The sequence below is a fragment of the Trichechus manatus genome, unplaced genomic scaffold (assembly GCF_000243295.1).
Source record: "Trichechus manatus latirostris isolate Lorelei unplaced genomic scaffold, TriManLat1.0 scaffold00096, whole genome shotgun sequence".
Lineage (NCBI taxonomy): Eukaryota > Metazoa > Chordata > Mammalia > Sirenia > Trichechidae > Trichechus > Trichechus manatus.
In genome coordinates, this window is record NW_004444032.1 from 9,882,954 (window position 1) to 9,905,128 (window position 22,175).

The window sequence follows — 22,175 nt, forward strand, 5'->3', positions numbered from 1 at the left end:
AAGATTAGTTGCCATCTTAACTATGATTATGCCATCTACTAAAAGTTTTTATCTTTAAAGGGCATAAACTGTGGGCAGATTTCTTTGTAAGATGAGGTTGGAATTCCTGAAATTTTGTGGTGTAAATACATATTCATACACATACACGCTATGATTCCAGCTCACTGCTATCAGTAATCCCAGATCTAGACTCAGTTGTTGATATGGAGTCTTTTATCTATAATTGCAATTTTTTATATTTTGCTAAAATATTGTTATGTTTCGCCAGTAGTAGTTGTAGTATATCTCAGTGTTTTTCAGCTTGCAGGTTGCAGCTCATTAGCGGGTCATGAAATCAGTTTAGTGGATCTCAACCAACTTTTTTTTTAAAGTAGTAGACTAAAATAGAAAACGTCAGTGCTTTGTACACAGAAAGCGTAAAGCATGGTTTTGTGAGCATTTTTTTTCAATTTTTTAATAAGCATCTTACATTTGTCTCACAATAAGGCATAAGAGGCATACACATTTGTGAGTGTTAATTCAAGATGTAAAATATATTCCTTAGTGTGAGACACACTCAAAAATTAAGAACAGGTGTAGTAAGTTTTTATTTCCCTCACACTGATTTTTTTAATTAAAAAAAATGATGTGAACAAACATGCTAGAACTTCGTTATAAAACAGTTTCATGTAGAGTAGATTCAATATGAGGCAGGTGTAGATTGGACTATTTGGGGGAGTTGTGTTTCTGACATACCAAAGGCCCAGCTCGCCCTATGTTTTCATCCATGAGCCTGAGGTGTTTCTCCAAAAGAGACTTTGTGAGAGAGGGTCTGATTGGTGGCTCGGGTCAGACAGCCTGGATTTCAAACCCAGCTCTGTCACCCTCCACCTGTGTAACCTTAGACATGTTCCTTCACTTCTCTAAGCCTCACTTTTCTCCACTGTAAATAAATGTGATAATGGTAGTATGATAGGGATATTACGATGATTAGATAACATGAAGAATGTGAAGTGCCTTGGTACAGTGCCCGGTACAGGCACAAGAAATGGGCTGTTATAATTTGTGATACTGTGAAACTCAGTTATATATTTCTGAAATCGAACCCCTGCACTTTTGTTATTTTTCATAGTGAATAAGAAGGGCAATGTTTTTAATGATTCATTAGTATTAGTTCCCTATTTAATGTTTGTTCCATTTGTGTTATCATTGTGTTTTTAATAGGTTATTGAGGATACCAAAGAGAAAAGAACTGTCATCCATCAAGCTATTAAATCTCTGTTTCCAGGATTAGAGACAAAAACAGAGGATAGAGAGGGGAAGAAATATATTGTTGCCTACCATGCAGCTGGAAAGAAGGCTTTGGCAAGTAAGTGAGTGAGTGGCCGGGTGTTACTTTCGTCTGGTAGTTGTGAGACAGATTCCTCTCCCCCTTCTCCTTTGCTGTTTATGTTCAAGGGTTTGCTATTGTTTGCAGGAGAATATTGATCACGTCACTCCTTCAGAGAAGGTAAATGTTGTCCTCTCAGTTGCCACAGCGGACTGTCGGACTGGTTTGGGGCATTAGGTCTATTATGTGAGCCAGGATTTGCTGACGTGATGGCAGTGTCTGAGACAAAGTCTCAGGGATTTGATGTGTTCTCTGAAAAGCAGAGTGGGCACAGTGGCAGTTCAAGGAGAAAGTGGCAGGGCTGTTGGTCATTTTGTGTTCTTAATAGAGAAAAGAAAGCCTTCATATGAACAAATAATACCCACCACCCATTCCAGCAGCATCTTTTCTGCAAGTTCCCTCTGTTGAAAAAACTTCTGCTTTCTAACCGTGAGCATCTTCTTCACTCACACATAAAAAACATGGAACATAGAAAACCACCCCTTCGCCTGAGCCCATCTCACTGTGTATAATTTGCTTGTAATTGGTAGGTTGTCACTGAATCACTTTGATATTTATGTTATACTGTGTTTTCCACAGCCGTGAAAATTTCTATTTGCATATAACTTAAGAAAAATTAGACAATTTTTCCTCTTTTACCTGTCAAATCAGCCAGTGAAATTTTAACAACAATTACGGTAGGAAAAAATTATTTCCTCACCCTCATCCCCTACCAGTGACAGCCCAGTTATCTCATGATATATTTGTTAGAGCAAAATCGGGACTCTAACAAAAAAGAGTTCAGACCATTAGTGCATCGTCAGTCTTAGGTTAATTTCAAAGATAATACTTCGAATGGATGAAGCCTAATTGTTTATAACTGTGGTTCTAATGAAACGAGAGTGGAAATAAGGTTTAGCTATGCTTGTGAAAATAATCTAGTCAAATCAGCAAGTCTGGACAATGATATAGAAATGAGAACCCTTGAGCAGCTGGGGAGGGAAGGTAGCGATCAGAGGTAACAGATGGCAAAAAGAAGAATGAGATGCTGTGGACCTGCTTGGGGGCAGGGGTTGTTAATCAGTTCTCACTCCAGAAGCCAATTACTGGGGTAATATGTGTTTCTTTAATTTCTGGGTCATGTATGAAACATTAACTTAGCAGCTTTCTCGGCCAGGGTTCCTTGAGAGAATTAAGCCCAATAGAAAATGACTGTTTTCTCAATTCTTGCAAGGTTGGTATATGGCTAGTAACTATTCTAGATGTCTAGGAGGAAAGTTGGTTTATTACATACAGTGGATACCTTAGGGCATTTGGTTTTAATTCTCTCAAGGAACCCAGGTTGGAAAGGGTGCTAAACAGGTGTTCCTTGTAGAAAGGCAACCCACTGTGGTCACCATCGTGTGGCCAGCTGCCCTCTGCACAGGAATAACGAAAGGCAAAATCTTGTTCTGCTGAGTGTGGTCATGAGGAAACAGATTGAAAAAGGCAAAAAACATTTCTCTAGCTGCTTCTTAGAAGTGATTATCATTTTCAAGAGAATACCAGGTTTTGTGATCTTCAGGGAGGAGAGTTAATGGAGTTTCATGCAAGGGGGCCGTTTACAGCTCTCCTACCCTTTCCCCTCAGTTAAATGATTGGTGCTGGACCTCTCATGTTCTGTCTTCCTCTACAACTTTGGTGCTTAACACCACCAGCCACTTCCTGTCTCTCAGTCACCTTTATTTTTTTCATTCAATAAAAATTTTCCATAAGATTTTTCAGGTGAGATGCTGAAGGCTGTGGGATGTGAACCATTTCTCCCCTTAATTTACAGTTTGAGGTACTGTACATTCCAAATGCCTCTAAAATCTTTTTAAGGGCTTCAGTAAAAATTTTCTGCCATGTGCCGTGTAGAGGCTCTCCACGGTCACTGAAATGAATGGCTCCCAGGAGGGATACTTGGATCTAGGGATCCCCAGAGACTCAGGAGGAAGAGCCAGACAGATACAAAGGGAACCCGGTGGAAGAGGCTGGTGTTGTGGAATCCGTAGGAAAAGGGGATTCCAATAATCTGTGGTCCACAATGAAAAATGCTACAGAGGTCCAGCAAGAAAAGAACTCTGGAAAATGTCCATCAGTTTAAAAAACCTGTTGCCACTGAGTCAATTCCAACTCACAGCGACCATGTGGGACAGAGTAGAACTGCCCCATAGGGCTTCCAAGGAGTGGCTGGTGAGTTTGAACTGCTGACCTTTTGCTTAGCAGCCGAGCTCTTAGCCACTGCGCCACCAGGTCTCTGTCCATCAGCTTAGCAACACGGAAATCATTGGTCTTATTGTCAGGGCAGTTTGAGTGAAAATGTTGAGGTCGGAAACCAGTTTACATGGTAGGTCGAGGTGTGAAAGCAATAAGTACAGACTGTCTTTTTCAAATAAAGAGTGCCTGGGTGGTGCAGACAGTTAATGGGCTCGACTGCTAACCAGAAGGTTGGAGGTTCAAGTCTACGCAGAGTTGCCCTGGAAGAAAGGCCTGGCATCTGCTTCCAAAAAATCAACTATTGAAAACCTTATGGAGGACAGTTCTACTCTGACACACATGGGGTTACATGAATCAGTAGACTCGATGGCAACTGATTTTTACTAGTTTTTCAAATAAGCTATAAAGAGAAGAGAAAGGAAGGGAATGTGGTTAAGGGGAGTGGAATATAGGTTTGGCTTTAAGATGGAAGAGCTCTGAGTATATATGTATGTGTGTGTATATGTTGAAGAGAAAGAACTAGTGGAGAGGGAGGGTGAAAATTCAGGGAGGAGAGTGATAGTGGATGGAGCAGGATGCCAGAGGGGGCTGAAAGGGTTGGTGTGCACAGGTACAGCGGCGAGAATGGCCTTGGAAAAGAAGGGAAGAGTGTTCTGCATGCTACTCCATCGTGTCTTCTTTCTTGAGCCACAGCATTTTTCCTTTTTTATTCATGAGGATCTCTGTGCTCAATATATGAGTCTTTGTGAACTTGATTTCCCCTTTTATCTGGTTTCTGTTTCTTCTGGAGCAGGGCTACCATGGCTGACTGTCAAAACATTGCTTCCTATTACCTCAGCCTGAGAATCTTTTTACATTCACATTGTAGATCAGAGTGCCCCCAAAAATGTCTGAAAGTTATTAAATTCACTTGAATTGTAAAGCTAACTATGTGCTATTTAGCATTGTTAGGGGTTAGAGTTTTATGAAGTCAAATAAATTGTTCAAAATAAGTTTGAGACTCATTGATTTTCAGTTATTCAAAATGTTCCCAGTTAATCAATGCATATGCTTAATTTATGTATACTGAGTACACTTAGAAGATGAATACTTCTATCTGTTGTTTGCAGGAGAGAGAATTGTCTGCATGTTCAGTGCTTGGACTTGCTAATACAGGATGCATGCTGTGAGCCAAAACTCATACTCAGCTGTCATGGTTTCTCTTAAGATACAGTAGCATTTAGTTTTTCAGTCTTGCGGCTTCATTTATTTCTTGCCATCATAGTTGATTGTGAATGTACTGAAGGGGAGTACTTAAGAGAAAATGTAGCTACACTTCATCAGTGTTTATCACAAGTGAATTTTTTTAACTTTTTATTACAGACATTTTCAAACATGCGTGCAAATAGAGAAAGCAGTGTTTTAAAGCTCTAAGTACCCATCTACAGCTTCACGATTATCAGCATTATGTTTTTTTTATTTGATCTCTCCCCCACTGTCTTTTTCTTGCTGGAGTGTTTTAAAGCAAATTCTACACACCTTGTCATTTCACTTATAAATGTTTCAGTATATATCTAACAGATAAGGAATGAAACCCCAGACCTATATAATGCCCAACAAGAGTAACAATAATTTCTTAACATTTAATACCTGGTCCATGTTCAGTTTTTCCCTTATTATCTCAAAAATGGCTTTTACCTACAGATGACTTGTTCAAATAATGATCCAAACAAGGTCAGAGCATTGCATTCAATAGATAAGTTTCTTTTAATCTATAAGAGTTTTCCATTTTAGAGAACTGTTTTCCATAATAATTATTCAAAATTTTTCAAATAAACTTTATAAACTCAATGCAGGAAACTCATAAAACACAGAAAAGCACAAAGCAAAGTAATAAAGGATGACGCAGTCTCACCAACAAAGATAATCACAAATAGTGTTTCGGTATATGTCCTCCCATGTTGAAGAAGGTAAATCTCTAGATGAGGAAGCATTTTGTATCCAGTCTTAAGCCTTTTGCTGTATACAGACCATGGGTACAGACAGTGCAGCTTTGAGGATGAACTAACATGCTCTTTGTGAAGGGATTAAGACAGGGAGGCTTGTACCCGTAGGTGAGTTTTCTACATGTTCACTGTTTGCCTCTGCAACATTCCATTGTTAAATGTCTAAATGGCTGTTAACCCATCACATAACTACCAGATGCTATAGAATTTCACAGCATAAACTTACCATGAGATCATTTGCATGTTCACCTCTAAAGCACTTTAATATTATATTAATTATTATAAATTAAACATTGCTCTCTTGTGCTCTTTACGCTGTGCATTTGGACAGAGGTCAGAACTGCAGCAGGTAAGAGCGGTTGGTGTTTCATGTAGACAAAATGAAATGCCAATGCTTTTGTCACAAGTGCTAAGTAGAGGCAGTTTTACTTAACTGATAGTAAGCTGGAAGGAGAATCTAAAATAACATTCCTACTCACAATTTTCTGAGGGTGAGTTGTGAGGACTTCACACCAAGATCTAAAGAAATCTTGTAATACTTTCTGTCCAAGACAGAAGGGGATCACACTTAACGTTTATTGGAACGAAAGCAATTTGCTAGGCGTACGTTGCAGTGGCAGTTTTCCTAGATGGCTCATTGATTCATTTGTTCTTTATATTTAGCTTAAATTAACTAACTTATCAGGTGGTGCTTTTGCCTTGAGAAAGGAAGGTCTACGAGTAACTTCAGTACGAGGAATATCTTAAGTCTTCTGAAACGAAGGAGTCATGAATTTTTGCTAAAGGGTTGTTTTAAGGACAGATGAAGGAACATTTTTAAAAGAAGAGGACTCTTTCTAGGGACTGTATGAAGTATTTTTTTCAGTTTTTCTTTCACGGAGTTACAGAAGTCAAGTGAATTAGATGTGTTGTTCAAGTAACAGCTGCAGTTTAGGGTTGTACAAGACTCATAACTGTTACTTACATTATCTGGGGAGTGCAGTTGTGGCTGACATTTTTCTTAAAGTGTGGATTTTTCAAACTATTACTATGTTTTAATAATACATTTCTAGATTATAGTGTAGTTGAATTGTTCGATTAAAAGAGCAGTGTTCAAAATCAGTTCTCCAGGGTCATGAAATGTCTGTCAGTCTCCAAAAAAGAGTTGAACAATTGAAGTAACACTAGCTCAAAGGTTAACATTTAACTGGGCTTGATTTTCAAAGTTTCCTTTTTACCAGGAGTAATAATCAGGTCTTAAATGCCAGCTGCTCTCTCTGTCAGGCAGACATTTGTACACTATGTAATATTAGCTAAACTTACTTGATGCAAGTGGCCTTTGGACAGGCTGAAGGTCACTGAGGCAGCTCCTTACAAGCTTTATTCCCGTACATGCCACTGTAAGACATCCAACCGGAGTAGGTATGAACACCTCTCTGGACATAAGGCAGAGCTTATAGATTCTAACATCACTGCTGTTTCCCTTTGGACTTCATGTGTTCTGGAAAGCTAGTCATCTCATCTACCAGACGTGTGCTGTGAGGTAACACCACTGGGAAACTGTGTGCCTCCTTTGTATCTCTCCTGTTGGTTTTAGGCATTTTTCACAACAGCTGCATTTCAGCCTTTGGTTTTAAATGTGGAAAGATAAGTGTTCGGTGTAAGTACCCAGTCCTGGAAAGTTTAGTGCTTGTAGTCCACACAGCTATAACCGCTTAACCTGTATTTCCTGTCAGACTAGATCAAACTTCTCACTAGCATGTTCTGTAGCGGAAAATGAGCTCATAGGGTGTCATAAGAAAAAGCTCAAATAACTTTTATTATGGTACGTATTACATTTAATTTTTTGTTTTTAAGATCCAAGAAAACATTCTTGGCCGAAATCTAGGGGGAGTTACTGCCACTTTGTATTATACAAGGAAAATAAAGACACCATGGATGCTATCAACGTACTGTCGAAATATTTAAGGTGAGTACCTTGGTTTTATGCCTATACAAAATCAAAACACGGCAAATTATTTTCCTCTCGCTGTGCTAATGAAAAAGGAACAAGAGCATAGACAAATGGAAAGCAAACTTACCTCCCAAATATAGTTTTCTTAGGCAGTTGATGAATTAATTTTCTTAACCCTTATACCATACCCGTTGCTGCCGAGCTGATTCTGACTCATAGCGACCCTATAGGACAGAGTAGAATTGCCTTGTCAGGTTTTCAAGGCCATAATCTTTATGGGAGCAGACTGCCCCATCTTTCTCCTGCATAGCAGCTGGTAAATTTGAACCACCAACCTTTCGGTTGGCAGCTGAGCGCTTTAACCACTGCACCACCAGGGGTCCCTATTTTAACCCCCATACGTATTGCCAGTAATTCAAGATGGAAATTTTGTAGGTAAGTAATTCACATACAGTTGAGAGTTCCCGTACTTTCAACTGAAAATAAATTTTGTTCCCTTAAAGCCTACACTTTGATTTGGTTACAGAGGTGTACTTTACTAAACTTGACAGCGCTCAATTCCTGGAGGTGGGCTAGATTGAAAACCTGAGACCAGTCAGGTTTTCTCGTACCGGTATAGCAGAGATTGTGTCACTGAGGGGGCTAGGTGCTGAAGACTTTTTCTTAGTATATTTTTTTCTTTTATAACATTTTAACATCTGATTGCTAAGTCTTTTTTCCCACCGAGCCTGAATATGTCTCTGTGGAGCTTCTGTTGTTGGTTGCTGGTGAGTCGATTCCAAAGTAGAACTGCTCCATAGGATTTTCTTGGCTGTCTTTTTTACAGAAGCAGATCGGCAGGCCTTTTCATTCCTGAGGTTTTTTTTTTTTTAAATAGAAATGGCTACAGGCATCACAGCAAATCTATATGCTATGGAAATTTTCTTTCCAATGTGTATTTAACTCAGGTTAAGCATGGTAAAATAGTAACCAATTAAGTAACAGTTTATTTTATTTTATTCTATTTACTAGCTCCCTAGGAGAGAGACCTCATGGTACCCAGACTGGCCCTGAGCCTGAGAGGGTAGACAGTTCCTGACAGGAATAGACGATCAGGAAGGTAGCTCCTTGGAGATCTGGAGCTGGAGATTGCTCAAGGTTCAAGAATGCCTTTGATGCTTCTTCCTGTTCAGAAGGAGCTGTCAAGTTTATAAAATACTTCTTAGTTAACTAAATTACTTATTTGTTCATATCAAAATAATTGAGATCACAGTTTCTCATTTGGCTTTTCTGTACAAAGCAAAGGGAGCACTGCTGGTGCAGTGGTTAAAGCGCTCGACTGCCAACCAAGAGGTCAGCGGTTTGAACCCACCAGCTGCTCCTTGGGAGAAAGATGTGGCAGTCTGCTTCTGTAAAGATTACAGCTTTGGAAGCCCCTAGGAGCATTTCTGTTCTGTCCTATAAGGACGCTAGGAGTCACAGTTGACTTGATGGCAATGGGTTTTTTGGTTTTATACAAAGCAATAAAAAAACCAAACACATTGCCATTGAATATGATTCTGGCTCCTCGCAACCCTATAGGACACAGTAGAACTGCTCCATATGGTTTCCAAGGAGCAGCTGGTGGATTCGGCCAACCTTTGTTAGCAGCCGAGCTCTTAACTACTCCACCACCAGGGCTCCATCCAAAGCAATAGCATGTATTGAAGGAAAATTCACACTATTAGTAGCTTAAAAAAAATTGAAGATATAAACTTTTCAAAGTGACGTATATCTAAAATACATTTTACTTTCATAGTTTTATATAATCTAATGAATTGCATATGATCAACAGAAAGTGCATTAGTTCCTTTTTTATAACTGGCTAGCCAAGTCTTTGAATAACATCAGTTATTCACTAATAGCCACAAACGTTCTAAGTCAGGCACTGCCAAGAAGGAACTTGTTCAGGCATCTTTACTTTTTTAGCTTGCGTATTTATGTTTTCCTAGATAAAAAGTTAAAAGTTTTTCCTTATTCTCTTTATTCTATTGTGATTTATGTATATTTATTTTGAAACTTAAATTATGTGATTTCCTTATGGGATGTGACTTCAGATGGTTTTGTTTCTATCTTATCAGAGTCAAGCCAAACATATTCTCCTACATGGGAACCAAAGATAAAAGGGCTATAACAGTTCAAGAAATTGCTGTTCTCAAGTAAGTAGAGAGTACATATTGGGATTTTTACTGTAGAATTCCTTGCACTGCCTTTCAGAGTTCTCAAATTTACTTTATGGGGTTTACCTCTGCTATCTTTAGATGGTGTCTCTGCCTATTAAAAAAATTATTTTTCTATTTGTTTTTTCTTGCTTATCTGTATTTTCTCATGTTTTTATAACATGTATTATTTGTGTAATTTTTAAAGGATGTTTGTGTTAGAGCCAAGAGAATAAGAGCTTCTTTTTTTTCTTCTTTATTCATTATTAAATACATGTTTATTTAAAATTTAATTGCCAATGAATGATCTCCTTGTTATACATCAAGAATATGTAGATGAAAAAGATAATCTTTGCTTTTAAGGTACTCACAATTTAATGGGGTGGGCAGACAAAGAAGTTATCAGAAGTTATCACACAGGGAGATAAATGCTAAAATAAAGATATATTTTGGGTATTATAGTAGATTCGACTACAAAGCATGAGACTCAATGTAGGGGGCAGGTCAGGGAAGGATTTCACAGAAAATATAATGGTTAAACTTAATCTATATCAGGGTTTCTCAGCCTCTGTACACTTGCCGTTTTGGGCCAGATAATTCTTTGTTGTAGGGGCTTTCTTGTGCATTGTAAGATGTATGGCAGCATCCTTGGCCTCTACCCACTAGACACCAGTAGGATTCCCCCAATGTGACAACCAAAAATATCTCCAGACATTGTTATATGTCCTCGGGGGGACAGAAATCACCTCTGGTTGAAACCACTGGTCTAGATTTTAGAATGTTAGGAGTTTCCTGGGTCTGGGGATAGTCTAGGGTGGTTTGTTCTAAACCAAGAAAATAGTTTATGAAAAGACATTGGAAAGGAATTGAGTAGTGGATGGTTAAGGTTGTGTGTCAACTTGGCTGGGCCATGATTCTCAGTGGTTTGGCAGTTATGTGGTGATGTAGTTTGACAGTTACGATGTAGTCATCCTCCATAATGTGATCTGATATGATCAGCCAATCAGTTGTAAGGAGAGTTTCCTCAGGGATGTGGCCTGCATCCAAGATATATACATGGATGTTCTGGCAAAGCTTGCTTGCTTGCTCTGGATCCTGCATCCAGCTCATCATCATCTGACCTCCAGTTCTTGGGACTTGAGCCAGCAGTCTGCCGTATTGCCTGCTAATCTTGAGTTCATCAGCCCCTGCAGCTACATGAGTCAGGAGAAGCCTCCAGCCTGACGTCGGACCCATGGACTTGGGACTAGCCTGCCTCTACAACTGTGTGAGCCATTTCCTTGAGATAAATCAGTCACTCTCTCTCTTTCTCTCTATATATGTATATACATATATATATTTACACACACACACACACACACACACACACACACACACATAAATATACACTTTACTGGTTTTGCTTCTCTAGATAACCCAGCCTAAGACAGGGAGCATAGCACATGTGGTACCTGACAGGTACTTTAGTTTGGTGGGAGCATGTAAGAAATAAGACTTGGTTGGTAGACAGGATCTAGATCCTGAAGAGCCTGGAAGGTCATGTTGAGGAGCTTGGGTTTAACCTTAATCTAGATGGAGAGAAAGGGTGTGTGTAGAGACTAGATTAGGAATTGTGGATGGAGCAGATGGATGGGACTGGAGACTTGGATACTGGGACTATTGCCATAGTCTGCGGAGGGAAAATGGGACTCTGAAACTAGTCATTCACAGTGAAGATAAAAGGGAAAAGATGAATTCAGTAGCTACATAGCGTCAGACAGAACTAGGCTTTCATTTTTGTGCAACCCCTAAAATGGGGAGTGGTGAGGAAGGGATTACCAAGAAGCAAGAAGAAATTTTTGAGGCCGATGCATGTGTTCATAATCTTGAATGCATTGATGGTTTCATGGGTATATACACGTGTCAAAATGGGTATGTTTTAAATAGGGGCAGTTTATGGTATGTCAGTGATACCGAAATTAAAAATAGTCTGTTTGCTGTCTCTATTTAAAATAAATATATTTATTTGTAACTTCCCACTTTTTCATAAAGTATCCTAAGTGACATCTTCTCCTTCACTCACAATTTTCTACAATCTGGCTTCACATTAGTGGTTGAGTTCCTGGTTGCATCCTAATGGCTTATTCCAGTCCTTTTCTTCTCTGACCTTGGGACAGGGGCATGATACAGTAGTAAAAGGAAAGTAAAAACATCTTGTCCCCATCACTTTTACTGTCTGTACAAATGTCGATGTGTTTGAAAGAGCAGGAGGAGGTACATGAAGATGATGGTGTTCCTACTTAGTGGCCTTTTTTTTTTTTTTTTTTTTCCTGTAACATGTAGGATGTGGAGTCATCTGCTGAGAGTAAGGACACAGAAGTGGGAAAGGGAACTTGAAAGAGTATGAAGATTCGCAGTAGCCTCTGTGGGTAATGGGCCAGGGCACTGACCAGAAACTCAGAATAGGTTGGAGGTGGGTAGGGGAAGGGTGGTGATAAGGAATGGTGATTTGAGGGCTCAGGCTTCCTCATACTCTGTGAGTATAGGACACAGAAAGTTCTTTCCTTCTCTTTGGTATCTAAATTGTATTCACTTCCTATGAATTCTGCCTGGCTCTGTGAATTTGCCCACTTAAATTTAAAAATAAGTTGGTTTATTTATTTTCAGTGCAGACAGAACTAGGTAGAAAGTGAAAATTCTGCTATAATTGCACTCTCTCAGAGACTACCTTGTTCATAGCTTGGTATTTTTTTGGGGGGGTGTTATGGATTCAGTTGTGTCCCCTAAAATTTGTGTCAACTTGGCTAGGCTATGATTCCCAGTATTGTGTGGTTGTCTAGCATTTTGTGGGTTTTATGTACTTACCTGTGTGTTGTAAATCCTAACCTCTATGATGTTAGTGAGGCAGGATTAGATGCAGTTATGTTAATGAGGCAGGACACAATCTATAGGATTATGTTGTATCTTGAGTCAATCTCTTTTGAGATACAAAAGAATCGAGCAGAGAGGAAAGGGACCTTAGTACCACCAAGCAAGAAGAGCCAAGAGGGGAGCGCATCCTTTGGACCTGATGTCCCTGCGCTGAGAAGTTCCTAGACCAGGGGAAGATTGATGACAAGGACCTTCCCTCAGAGCCTACAAATAGAGAAAGCCTTCCCCTGGAGCTGGTGCCCTGAATTCAGACTTCTAGCCTTCTAGACTGTGAGAGAATAAATTTCTGTTTGTTAAAGCCATCTACTTGTGGTATTGCTGTTATAACAGCACTAGATAACTAAGATAGTGGGGAACTTTTTTTTTTCTTTTAAACCAAAATTTTATATAAACCGTTCTTTTATTTGAACAATAAGTGTTGTACCCCTTTCCCTGTCAGTACATAGAAATCTATCTCATCCTTTTTTAGTGATTGCCAGGTAGTTAAGTATATGAATGTATCCTGATTTATTAACTCTCACTTTTTTTTTAATGTTTATATTATTTCCAGTTTCTTGCTATGATAAGCAATTGCATGGGAGGCATATTTGCAGCTAAATCTTGGAGCATGTCTGTGGTAACTGCTAAAATAAACTTAACAGTGGAATTACTGAGTTAAAGAGAATGTGAGTTCTTTTAATAGCAAAGCTTAACTGCCCTTCAGAAAGGTGTTACCAGTTTATCACCTTTATGCTAGTTCCCCAGAATCCTCCCCAGCATATTGTTATGACTTTAAAAAAAAAAAAAAAAATCATTGGCTAATTTGAGGGTCAAAAAATGGCATCTCATTGTTTTATTTTGTATTTTATGATGTAAAAGCTTTGAATATTTGCAGACTGAAGATATTTATGTCTCTTCTTGGTCAGCCAGCAGGTGTCATACTTGATCACAATGCTCTTCTGTCCTCACAGAACTTGCTGCTTTTATCGTCTTCCTGTTGACTTAGTAACACTATATTAGACACCTAAATGCTGGCCTTTGGAACACATGTAGCACTTATCTCGCGGATGCAGGTTGCACCCTGAGTTTGCTTAATGGAGATGTGGGGTTGGGCCAGTTGCCTTTCCCGTGAGAACTGCTGAAAAGGATAAGCCCACTCTGCCATGCAAGGATTTTAATTATTGCTGAATGGGTCAGTCTTGGGGATAAACAGTATTTCTTTTCAGCTTCATATAACTCTGTAAAGTCACCTAGTACTCTTAACAGGATCTCAAGCAGGAACAGTCTCATTCAGAATGATTTGTTTCTTTTCCTGCCTGTTCCTGCCAGTCTCCTTTCTGAGCCTGTGCCAGTATTTCTCTGGCTTTGTTACTAACGGCTTTTTGTGCAGTATGCTGCTTAGGTAGCACAGTTGTCTCCTGTTCTTTAAAACTGAGATATTCATATTTCCAAGTTATTCACAGAGTTTGATACTAATTTACAACCAAAGAGCTTGATCTAGGATCATCAAAATTAAAACCATAAATAGCATCATGAATATATTGTCAACTCCATCTCATCTGTTCTCAGTGAGCACCCACACCAACAACTGAGGATAGCTCTTTCTACTGTGCCAGTGGGACTCAGAAATAGATGCCCTGTATTCAAGAATAGATGGTGGAATATTATTCAGCCATAAAAAGGAATGATGTTCTAATACATGCTGTAACATAGTTAAACCTTGAAAACATCCTAAGTAAAAAAACTAGATACAAAAGGCCACATATTCTGTGATTTCATTTACAGGTGGTCCCCAACTATGACATATTCAGGTTATGATGAACTGCATTACTGACCGTCCGTTTTTGTTTTTAACATCTTACCATTAGTAGTGCATACCACATATACAGTGTTGTATCGTGTGGTTTGATGATGTTACCATTCTCAGAGGTAATGTTTTCAATCCCCAGAGACAAATAAAGATCGGATTTATAAAGATACTGATAAGAAAAGGCAATAATAATGAAAACTAAAACAAAAAAATGAGGTATTCAACTTGCGTCAGCACTAACTTTACAAATGATGGAGTAGTCGTCGGAACAGAACTCTGTTGTAAGTTGGCGACTGCCTGTATGTGAAATGTCCAGAATAGGCAAATCCATAGAGACGGGATGTAGATTAGTGGTTGTCAGGGACTGAGAACAGGGAAGATGGGAAGTGACTGCTTAATGGGTATGAGGTTTCTTTTTGGGTGATGGAAATATTCTGAAATTAGATAGTAGTGACATTGCACAACATTGTGAATAAAAACTACTGAATTGCACACTTTAAAATGGTGAATTTTATCTCAATTAAAAGGAAAAAAAGAGCAGTAAGACGTCTCTGTGGAACTATGAGGGAGCAGTCTCCAGAACACTCTCTAGGCAGCCAAGTTGCCTATTTGACTCTTCTTGTTCAGGACTCTTAATTGTTTTTTTGGTTTCTATAGCAGTGGCGACCAAAGAGGAATTCTGTTCCTCCTGTTTGTCACTCTGTTCATACTGATCCTGTGTTTTCTGGATTCTGTGAGACAGGATTCCTGGATTAATTTATGCCCAGTGGTTCCACCATTGTCCTTGCATATCTGAACAAGGATCTGGTGCCCTTATTCTCCTAGACCTGCTTCCTCTCAGCAGCTGACCCAAGTATGGACTATACCTGTTCTACCCCTATTTGAACTTGTCCTGGACTGTGTTTGGTCCTTGGGTTGGGAGGGGGTGGAAGGGAAATGGACTACAAGCTTTGCCCATTTAACTGATGGAGCAGTGACAGATGTTTTCTCAAGAACCTTACTTAGCCAGGATGCTTCTGCACATACTGAATGGAGAAATTTTCAGTAAAGAAAAGAGAATTGCATGAGATCAGATAGCAAGATGGTATTGTGTAAATTTTAAACAATTTACTTCAGTCAGAAATAGCATATTTGTAATTAGAGAGTAGGACAAAATTTCTCTGTTAATTTTTCATATAGTGTTGGGACTTCACAGTCCTGCCAAGAAGGGGCACACGCTTCTGTGGGACACTTTCCATAATTAGCTGCTCTTCTGAGTCTTCTGGGTACTTTGGGGCAGAACTTGGCCTTTGATGTAGGCTCAGTGCCAGGATCCACATCCAGGCCCTACAACCCCTGTATTCCCAAGCAGAGCTGAAACATGGCTCCTGATAGCATGAGCCAGCAGGAGTGAGCTCAGGACCAGCAGTGAAAACACTGACAGAGCCTAGAGTAATAAAGAGTGAAGCATGTTCTTCAGCAAAGTTAAGAACACACACTCTTAGTTCTAGTAGTTCTCAGAATAGATGTATTTTCAGAGGAAATCTGAATTTAGAAGAAATTAAAACCGTTTATGCACAAAGATATACTATGCCACATTATTTGTAATTTTGAAAACTTGGAAACAATCCAAATGACCCAGATTGGTGCATCTTAAATAAAATGAATGGTTAAACAGTTAAGTCCATTTGATGATTCAGTATTTGACCGCAAAAAAATTATTTTTAATAAAAGTAAACTTTTTACTGAAGTAGGGGTAGATGAATGAGAAAATATGTAAATCTGAAGTGAAAAGCCAGCATTTTTCTCAGTGGTGAAATGCTAGAGGCACTGCATTCAGAGTCACGAACATGATAAAGATGACCACACTGTTACCACTGCTGCTTACCATTTTTCTGGATGTATTAGCTAGTGCAAATAGACAAGATTAAGAAATAAGGGCTATAAAAATTAGAAGGGAGGCAGCAAAAGTACTTTTTTTGGGGTGGATGATAAGACTTCCTACTCAAGGAGTTGATTGAAAGTTTAAAAAGAGGAAAAATTAATAAGGTGACTGATTATGAAATGAATATATAAAAGTCAATATGTAAACAATAACCACTTAGAAATTACAATGGAAAAAAGAAATTTTTTGCACAGAGGGAAAAAAAGTAACATACCTAGGTGTCTTAGTTATCTAGTGCTGCTATAACAGAAATACCACAAGTGGAGGACTGTAACAAAGGGAAATTTATTTTCTCACAGTCCAGTAAGCTACAAGTCCAAATTCAGGGCGTCACCTGCAGCAGAAGGCTTTCTCTCTCTGTCAGCTCTGGAGGAAGGTCCTTCTCATCAATCTTCCCCTGGACTAGGAGCTTCTCTGCGCAGGAACCTCTGGTCCAAAGAATGCACTCTGCTCCTGGCACTGTTTTCTTGGTGGTATGAGGTCCTGATCCTCTGCTTACTTCCCTTTCCTTTTATCTCTTGTAAGATAAAAGGTGGTGCAGGCCACACCCTAGGGAAACTCCCTTTCCATTGGATCAGGGATGTCACCTTAGTAAGAATGTCACAATCCCACCCTAATCCTCTTTAACATAAAATCACAATCACAGAATGGGGGACAACCACTCAATACTGGGAATCATGACCCAGCCAGATTGATACACACATTCTTTGGGGGACATAATTCAATCCATGACACTAGGAATGCAGATTTTTAAAAATGTATGAGATTTCCATGAAGAAAACTTTGAAATTCCATTGAGAGACTTAAAAGACTTGAATAAATGAATGGTAAAGGCTTTTCTCAGATACATATGAAGATGTCTTTTCTAACTGAGTAAATTTACATAGTAATAGTGCTGATGATGGAAATGAAAATACCAATAGAATTTTTTTTATTTTTAACTAATCAAGCTAATCATGAAGTTAGTTTGGAAAAGTTAAGATGCAAAATGAGCCATAAAAATTCTGGAAAAGATGATTAATTAGAGGAGGGTTAACTCCCATAGAGATTAAAACATTACAGAAATATAGCAGTGAAAGCAATTTGATAGTTAAAGCACGTAAGTAGATAGAATAATTGTAGAACCAGATATGTTCAAGGATTTAGTATGTATTTAAAGTAGCATTTGGAATCAACAGAGGAAAAATCAGCGTCAAAATGTTGAGACACCTGAGTAGCTATCTGGAAAAAAATTAACTGCCTATCTCAATTCCCTGTGAAAAATAAATTTCAAGTCGATCAAAGATTTAAACATAAAAAAGTACTTCACTTAAACTTGGGTTAATTTAAAAAAAAAAAAAATCTCTGAGTAGGGATGTCTTTTCTAAGCATAACTTAAAACCCAGAGCTTTAATTTAAAAAAAAAGATTTAAGGATTGATTAATTTAACTAAAATTGATTCAGGCAGTAATCAATCATTGGGGAACAGGATAGTCACACAACTTCAAAATTATCACTCCATGTATTACTTATTAAAAACAAAGAGAATAAATAAGAAAGATATTTTTTAAAGGAACGACTTACTCTTACACTGAAAAAATCTAGCAAAAACCATCCTAACCAAATGATCCAATTTATCATCGGTGATGGACAAACTGAGTCATTGCCTCTTTTTTTCTTTTTTTAATTTATTTTATTTTTTTGTTGTTGAGAATATACACAGGCGAACATATACCAATTCGGCAATTTTTACATGTACAGTTCGGTGACATGGATTATATTCTCTGAGTTGTGCAACCATTCTCACCCTCTTTTTCTGAATTGTTCGTCCGCCATTAACATAAACTTACTGTCCCCTAGTTCCCTATCCAAGAATCATTGCATCTTGATATAATTCTCTGAAAAGGACACAACATCACCTAAGTAATATTCCTACCAAAACTGTTCACCTGAATCTAACCATAATAAAACAATCAGAAAAATCCAAATTGAAGGACATTGTTCAAAACATTGTCTTGGATTCTTCTGAAAACAAACTTGATGAGAAACAAAAGTCTGGGGTCTGTCTAGAATCTGCACCTAATCTAGTTTCTCTAGGTCAGTGGAGCCTAATAAACATTACAGTGCAATATGTGATCCTTGATTAGATTTTGAATTTAAGGAGCTAAAAAATGAACAGCTAAATAACATTATTGAGATAATTAGGTCAGTGGGCCACATGGACTGCATATTAGACAATGGTATTGAATTCATGGAGGCCTGGTTACAAAGTGGTTAAGCACTAGGCAGCTAACCGAAAGACCAGTGGTTTGAACCCACCAGCTGCTCCGTGGGAGGAAGATGTGGCAGTCTGTTTCCATAAGATTTACAACCTTGGAAACCCTATGGGGCAATTCTTCTCTTTCCTATAGGATTGTTATCAGTCAGGATTGACTCGACAGCAAGGCGTTTGGGTTTTTTCTTTTTTTTAATTCATGTTAGGCTTCCTGAGAGTGACCATTGTGGTTATGTAAGAGAGTGTCCTTGTTCTTAGGTGATGCGTGATGAAGTACTAAGGACGAAGTATCAGGATGTCTGTGACTAAACGGTTCTTTTACATTTATGTTACATATTATGTTTATGTACACACACAGGTAATATACATGAGTGTACTTATGTTTAGAGAGATAAAGTAAATCTGGAAAAATGTTAACATTTGGTAAATCTAGGTGAAGGGTTTAATAACTTTTTTATTATACTCTTGCCACTTTTCTCTAATTTTGAAATTGTTCAAAATAAAATTGGGGGAAATTTTTCTAAATAGTGAAAAGTATTATAGATAAAGTAAAATCACAGACTGGGGGAAAATATTTGCACAATGTAAAGGGTAGACTTCATTAATGTATAAAAAGTGACAAAATGTTTAACAACCCAGTAGAAAAATTGGGAACCGGACAAACAAGCAGTTAATTTTTACAAGAGAGGAATGTAAATTGCTATTCAACCTATGAAGACCTGTTTAACCTCACTCACAATAAGAGACATGCAAATTAATACTGTAGTAAAATATCATTTTTCACTTATCAGACTGGCAAAACTAAAAAAGGTTTATAATGCTGTAGGTTTAAGGCAATAGACAAAGGAGTAAGGCTGTAGGCACAGGCACATTAATTGTGAGCATAAATTAGTATTACCTCTTTGGAGAGCATTTGGCAATATGGGTTAAACTTTAAAATCCACATACCCTCTGATCCACTAATTCTACTCCTAGGAATTTATCCTATACATGTATCTATACGAGTACGCAAAGAAATATGTATAAAGTTACTTTCTATAGGGTTGTTTGCAATAGTGAAAGATTGGTAACAACTTATATGTCCATCAGAGAGGACTGGTTAGATAAAGGATGGTGTATCCATGCAATGCAGCAGCTGTACTGTGCAGCTGTAGAAAGAATGAGGTGACTTCAGAAGTACTGTATGGATAAGGCAAATCTCTAATACACATTTTTAAGGGGAAAAAGCATGGTGCTGAACAATATAGAGTGTATCAAAATTTGTTTTTCAAAAGGAAGAATAAGGATGCTAGGAATGTGGTTGTGTTCCCTGAAAATTCATTAAAGTGAACATTGATGATTTGTGCACTTTTCCACATATATAACATATATATTAAAAGCTTCTGAAAAGAAAGTCAAAATTTTTTTGAAGGCAGGAACAATAAATACATATGCTTATAAACAGAAAATGTTTCTGGAAGGCTATGCAAGAAACTAAGGCGCCCTGGTGGTGGAATGGTTAAGTGCTCAGCTGGTGGTTTGAACCCACCAGCTGCTTAGCAGGAGAAAAGACCTGGTGATCAGCTCCCGTAAAGATTTCAGCCTACAAAACCCTATGGGGCGGTTCTGTTCTATCCCATAGGGTTGCCATGAGTTGAAATTCACTCTGTGGCACACCACAGCAACTTACAAGAAACTGGTAACAGTGACTGCCAGTGGGGAGGGGCGCTGGAGGATAAAGGTAGGGCAAAGGCTTTGCACTACTGTATTTTTTTGCTATGTATATTATCGTTGAAGAAGTTCTGTGAAGAGTTTGTAATAACGTACCAATCCAAAACCAAACCAGTTGCCATCGAGTTGATTTTGACACATAGCAACCCTATAGGACAGAGTAGAATTGCCCCATAGGGTTTCCAAGGAACAACTAGTGGATTCAGACTGCCGACTTTTTGGTTAGCAGCCAAGCTCTTAACCACTGTGCCGCCAAGGCGCCTTAACAACATAGAACATATGAATATATATACACCCAAAACCCACAGCTGTTGAGTTGATTCCGACTGACAGTGACCCTATAGAACAGAGTAGAAAAGCCCCATACGGTTTCCAAGGCTGTAAATCTTTATGGAAGCAGACTACCACATCTTTCTCCTGTGGAGCGGCTGGTCTTTTCAAACCACTGATATTTCAGTTAGCAGCCCAGTGCTAAACCACTGCGTCACCATATGAAATGACAGCAGCAGGGTACAAATTCATCATAGGATTCCAGCCAAATATTATTTTTAACATATTTAAAAAATGAGAGTGGGAGGATATGTAAACGTAGGTGTTAACAGTTTTCTTTAGGTGATGGATTTATAATTTTTTTCTTTTCTCTCTACTTTTCTGTATTTTCCAAGTTTTCTATAATGATTTTATAATGTTTTTCTAGACAATATGACCTGTTAAGAAAACACTTGGTAAAACAGACACTTCACCAAACAGGACATTGAGGCAGGCAACAAACACATGAAAATATGCCTGTAATCATTAGCCATTAAAAAACCAACCAAACCCGTTGCCGTGGAGTCGATTGCTACTCATTGTGACCCTATTAGAGAGATGCAAATCAAAACTACAATGAGATACCGTGTCATCCCTACAAAAATGGCATGAATCTAAAAAACAGAAAATAACAAACACTGGCAAGGTTGTAGGGAGACTGGAACTCTTATACGCTGCTGGTGAGATTGTAAAATGGTACAACCACTATGGAAAACAGTATGGCACTTTCTCAGAAAGCTAGAAATAGAAATACCTTATGATCCAGCAATCCCACTCCTAGATATATATCCAAGAGATACAAGAGCAGTGACACAAACAGACATATATGCACATGTTCATTGCAGTACTATTCACAATATCAAAAAGGTGGAAACAACCTAAGTGCTCATCAGCAAATGAATGGATAAACAAATTGTGGTACATACATACATTGGAATACTATACAACTATAAAGAATAATAATGAGCTCTGGAAACAACATGGATGAATCTGGAAGACGTTAATACTGAAATAAGTCAGTCACAAAAGGACAAATATTTTATGGTCTCACTATTTTAAGAAGTCAAGAATAGGTATACACATAGAAAGGAACATTCTTTGATGGTTACCAGGGATGGGAGGGGGAATCACCTTCTAGATAGTAGACACCTGTTGTTTTTGGTAATGGGAAAGGCAATACCAAATATGGGTCAAGTGTGCACAACTTGACCAAGGTAAATGAGGACACTAAGAAGTACGCAAGGAAAAAGGACAATTTAGGTAAATGCTATAACATATACAATTTTGCAACAACAGTACTAACCAAAAAATATGTATGTGGTTATATAGGTAGTTATGTATGCATGTATGTGTATAGGAAGGCATATGCGAGTAAATGTGAGTACATGTATGGGTGTGTCTGTATGCATAGGTATATACATGTTAGTGCTGCATACACATACGTATAATAAAGCACATAGGGGGAACAGTTACGGACACTTCTTAGATACAACCAAACACCTCACAACCTGGTTTTCTGGGTTAAAAGGCTTAGAACCATAGTCTTGTGGCATATGTCAGTTGGCATAACATAGTTCATGAAGATAAGGTAACTGTTG

General features: G+C 38.3%; 1 protein-coding gene across 1 annotated transcript in view; it reads left to right on the plus strand.

The window, feature by feature from the left end:
* Positions 1-22,175, plus strand: part of PUS7 (pseudouridine synthase 7) — a 64,724-nt gene that overhangs the window by 17,512 nt on the left and 25,037 nt on the right. The window contains exons 5-7 of the mRNA XM_004382612.3: positions 1,204-1,348; positions 7,408-7,519; positions 9,604-9,681. Of these exons, the coding sequence (XP_004382669.1) occupies positions 1,204-1,348; positions 7,408-7,519; positions 9,604-9,681 (335 nt within the window). The remainder of the gene's footprint in view (positions 1-1,203; positions 1,349-7,407; positions 7,520-9,603; positions 9,682-22,175) is intronic.